The 3,914-nt window shown below is 47.4% G+C and overlaps 1 protein-coding gene across 4 annotated transcripts in view; it reads right to left on the bottom strand.

Moving 5' to 3' along the window:
- Positions 1–3,914, bottom strand: part of SMARCD3 (SWI/SNF related BAF chromatin remodeling complex subunit D3) — a 50,042-nt gene that overhangs the window by 1,531 nt on the left and 44,597 nt on the right. For all 4 annotated transcript variants that reach the window (XM_074193335.1, XM_074193333.1, XM_074193336.1 and 1 more), the window contains 7 exons: positions 3,816–3,858; positions 2,722–2,844; positions 2,095–2,217; positions 1,681–1,776; positions 1,317–1,418; positions 948–1,109; positions 56–153 (listed from right to left, as the gene is read on the bottom strand). In XM_074193335.1, coding sequence (XP_074049436.1) covers positions 56–153; positions 948–1,109; positions 1,317–1,418; positions 1,681–1,776; positions 2,095–2,217; positions 2,722–2,844; positions 3,816–3,858 — 747 coding nt within the window. The remainder of the gene's footprint in view (positions 1–55; positions 154–947; positions 1,110–1,316; positions 1,419–1,680; positions 1,777–2,094; positions 2,218–2,721; positions 2,845–3,815; positions 3,859–3,914) is intronic.

Below are 3,914 nucleotides of genomic sequence, written 5' to 3'. Positions count from 1 at the left end.
AGGGAAAAGTCTCAGGGGGATTCTGGGATGGGGAGAGGGAGAGGAACTGCCTCACCTGATGACATGGTTAATTACAATTGGGTCTGGAGGCAGGAGCAGGGCTGTGAGTCGCTGGGGGATTTCAGAAAATTTCAGCCGAGGACAATCAAAAATCTGGAGAAAGGGGGAGGGAATAGGAAAGACAGCATCCTTTTGTGCTTGAGGATATCAGTCCTCATTTCAATTTTCCTACTCCAGAAAAGCCCCCCTTAATGGAGACCATCATTACTCAGTATAAATAGGAGTATGGTGAGGTGACCAATGAAAGGGCTCGTAACCCGAGATTACCTTCTGAAACTTTTTAATGATACCTTAATGATCCTCTCAACCTTTATGGAATTCTTTATATTTTTCAAAGTGCTTTTTACACACACATTCATAATGTGGTAGGTGAGGCTGATAGCTCCATTTCAAAAACAAAATTAGGTTCTGAGAGGAGGTTAAAGAAATCTTGGAGTTAGAAATAGATCACCTGACTCCTAACCCCCAGAGAGTCTGGGTTTCTAAAAAGGCAGAACTTTGGAGAACTTTAGGTCTGGTTGAGGACACTGACAGTTTGAGTGACTTGACTCCTCTCCACACAGGCACTTTGGGATGAAGTCAGAATCAGAACCCCATTTTCCTGATCCTGATCACTTGTTCCTTCTTCTACAAATATAGTCTCCAATGAATATCTATTTCTTGCCTTCTAATGAAGCTTGCCTGCACATAGTAGGATTTCAATAAATATTTGTTCAGTTAGTGAATGATTTCATTTGATCCTCAATGCCCTTGAGCAGTAGGGAGAAGTAGCATCCCCATTTGAAAGATAAAACAGACATGAAAGAGTTTTAGATTCAAGTTAACCTTTGAAGTTTGTGTCCTTACTTGTTGCTCCCTCAGATCCCTAGATTTATGGAAGAGGTTACCTGCTGAAAATACTTGTCCCCATTGATGTACTCCTTATCGTGAGAATCTTGCAGCCTGTTAGTCTTTACATACTGCCACAGGGCCTGCACAATGGCTGATCGGCTCTGGGTATGAAGCCCCAGCAGTCGGGCCAGACGAGGGTCCAATTTGAACTGGGGAGGCTGTGGGAACAGATGTAGGGGAGGATAAAGGAACTCAGGGAAAGGGCTTCTTTGAGACAGGACTCTCCAAAGGCAGGGATTCAGGGAAGGAGAAGGTTTCTAAGGGTCGCAAGCCAGAGGTCTAAGGGGTCTCTTGGCCCCCTTTCTATAGAGGATGAGGCTACTGATGTGGTTTTTAAAGTTAGGCAGACAGGAGGGAGCATGTACCTGGTAATCCAACATAAGGAGTAAGGTACAGCGCACACTCAGGTCACCTGGACGCTTGACCTGGAATCCATCTGTTTCCTGTGTTGTGGGTGTCCGATGCCACTGTGCAGAGGGAAAAGAGCTAAGTTACCACTACAGATTCATCTGAATTTTGAGCGACTTTTGAGTTCCAGAATGCCAATCCCTAGGCTGAATGCTGAGACGGCTTGGAAATGGTGGTGATCTTGGTCAGGGATCTGTTTGCAATCTGCAAGCTGTTTAGAAGAGGTGCCTAATGGTCAATCTTGGGCTCTTTGGGGTCAGTACAGGACTTGGGGGGCACAATAATAAGACATTTTTACTGTGAATGAATAGAATCTCTCACCTCCACCAGGTGGTTGTCTGGGCCATAGAGGTCTTTGTCCAGCTCAATGACCAAACTCTTAAAGAAGGAAGAGAACTTCCGCTTCTGCTTGCTGGGCTGTGGGAGCAGAACAGGGGCCGTGGGGGCAAAACAGGGACCATGGGAGGGGTAGAATAAGGCTGGGCTGGGAGCAGGCAAGGGAGGGACTATCAGGATGAAATCGATGAGAGCAAGATAGGGCAGCATGAACAGATGCAGCTTCTTCCCTTCGTCCCCTAGAAGTGTCCTACATAAGCACCCCAGTTCTCCACACGCACCCTCATCCCAGCCTATCCAATTGCCTCTCATGATATAGCTGTAGAATCTCACCCAGCAGGTCCACTCTAGCCCCATACCCACCCCGGGCCCTGAGGAGAGACCTGGGCCAGGACGTACGTCATCCAGCAGTTTCCCCTCCACCCGCAGTTCCCAGGATGCGATGCTGCCATCTGAGTCCTCTGCATCTGGCTTTGCGGGGTTAAATGTGTTGGAGATATAGAGCCGAAGCTTCCGTTTTTGCTGTAGGAGAAAGCAACACAGCCACCACTGAGCTGTTGGGGAAAGCCTTTGATCCCTGAGGCAGATAGCCAACTTGTAGGACCAACATTTTATTCTTCAGGGAGGGTGCCATATGTCCAGCTACTCTAGAACAGATGCTTTGATATCCAGAAGGCAGATATCAAACTCTCTGGGGCAGATGATAGCTAACATTTTTAAAGTTTGCAAAGCACTTTATAAACATCTCATTTAAGCCTCTCAATGGTCCTATGAGATGGATGTTTCAGGAATTATCCCCATCTTACCGACAGCTGAAGCTAAGAGTTAAGTATTGAAGATTAAGTAACTTGCTTCCAATCATAGCTAGCTAGTTTTAGGAGGTGGGATATGAATCTAGACTTCTCATTTCTAATTCAATGCTTTCTACCACATCACTGCTGCTTCCTTATACCCTGTTATCTGATAATAGTCATTATACGCCCAAGGACCTGGCTTTGGGGAGTCCCGTTCCCAACCCTATAACACCTTCATTGGCCTCTTCAGGGCTTCTTGGATGTCCACTCGCTTCCGCATGATGGTCTGGTCCAGCTTCCTCTCAAAAGCCAACAGGTCCATGTAAGCCTGGGACTCGGGGACCAGCTCTCGGATCTGGAGAAAAGGGGCAGAGAAATAGGGGTTTTAACAAACTATGAAATGTATGAGATATCTTATCCCTGGACCTTGGAATTAGGGGTATGTAAACTCTGGGAGTGGAATGTGAGGGTTTCAGTCATTCCTGAGGCACGGAATTGATTGAAGGGTGGGGAAGACTCCAGATCCAGTCAACCTTTTATTTGCTAGAAAAGTCTTCACAAATTAGGGCTAAGGGAATTATCTCATCCTTTAAGGAAACCTATCCATTCTGTCATTTAGGGAGGATGGGATCAGATGGCAAACTAAACCAGAAGAAAGACTGCCTACTTTTACCCTTTAACTTAGTCACTGAAGCTTAGAGTTCTAATGAGACGTGATGGCTTCCTACTGGTCACAGGAAGGTGGGAGGCTCGTGGGTCCTTGAAAGAGCTAGCAACTATAGTTGGGGTACTATGGAGTCAGACCTGGTCTCTTAGAGCACGAATTGCTGGCTTAGACACCATTGCTGGCTCCTACCCTTCACCCTAACAGCAGGACATTTAGCCTGTCCAGTCTATTTGCTTTCTTATCCCTATGTTCCTAACCAGTCTCTATGCCAGCTCTCTGAAGTATTCTACTGCCCAGCTTAGTCCAGACCCCAGTTTCTATTCCCCTAGCCCTGCCCCCCAAAGCTTCTGTACCCCCAGTCTCTATTTCTGAACCCCTCAACTTCAATTCACTGAACCCTCCCCTCCCTAGTTCCAGTTGGCATTCTGGCCCCTCGTATTCCTGTATCTTGCCTCTGCCCCCCTCCCCCCCTCCAACCCCGCTGGCCTGGGGAGAGCCTCACTTCTTAATTAGCTTTTTAGAGAAAAAGTGAAAGTGACTGTGACGAAGAAGCTTTGGCCCTGAGGGAGGAGGGGGAGGTATAGCAGTGGGGGGGCAGCAGAGGAGGGGAGCAGAAAGGGAGGGGGGCAGCCAGGAGGGCTGCCGTGAAAGGCACTCACCCTTTGAGGGAGGATTTTGTCAGCCATCTTCCTCCTCTTGGCACTGTACATTTTTTAAAGAAAAAACCAGGTTACCATGGCGACAGATCTGGGAGTAAC

Source organism: Macrotis lagotis, chromosome 7 (assembly GCF_037893015.1).
Source record: "Macrotis lagotis isolate mMagLag1 chromosome 7, bilby.v1.9.chrom.fasta, whole genome shotgun sequence".
Classification (NCBI taxonomy): domain Eukaryota; kingdom Metazoa; phylum Chordata; class Mammalia; order Peramelemorphia; family Peramelidae; genus Macrotis; species Macrotis lagotis.
Note: the sequence above shows the minus strand (reverse complement) of the source record. Positions and strands in the feature narration are given on the sequence as shown.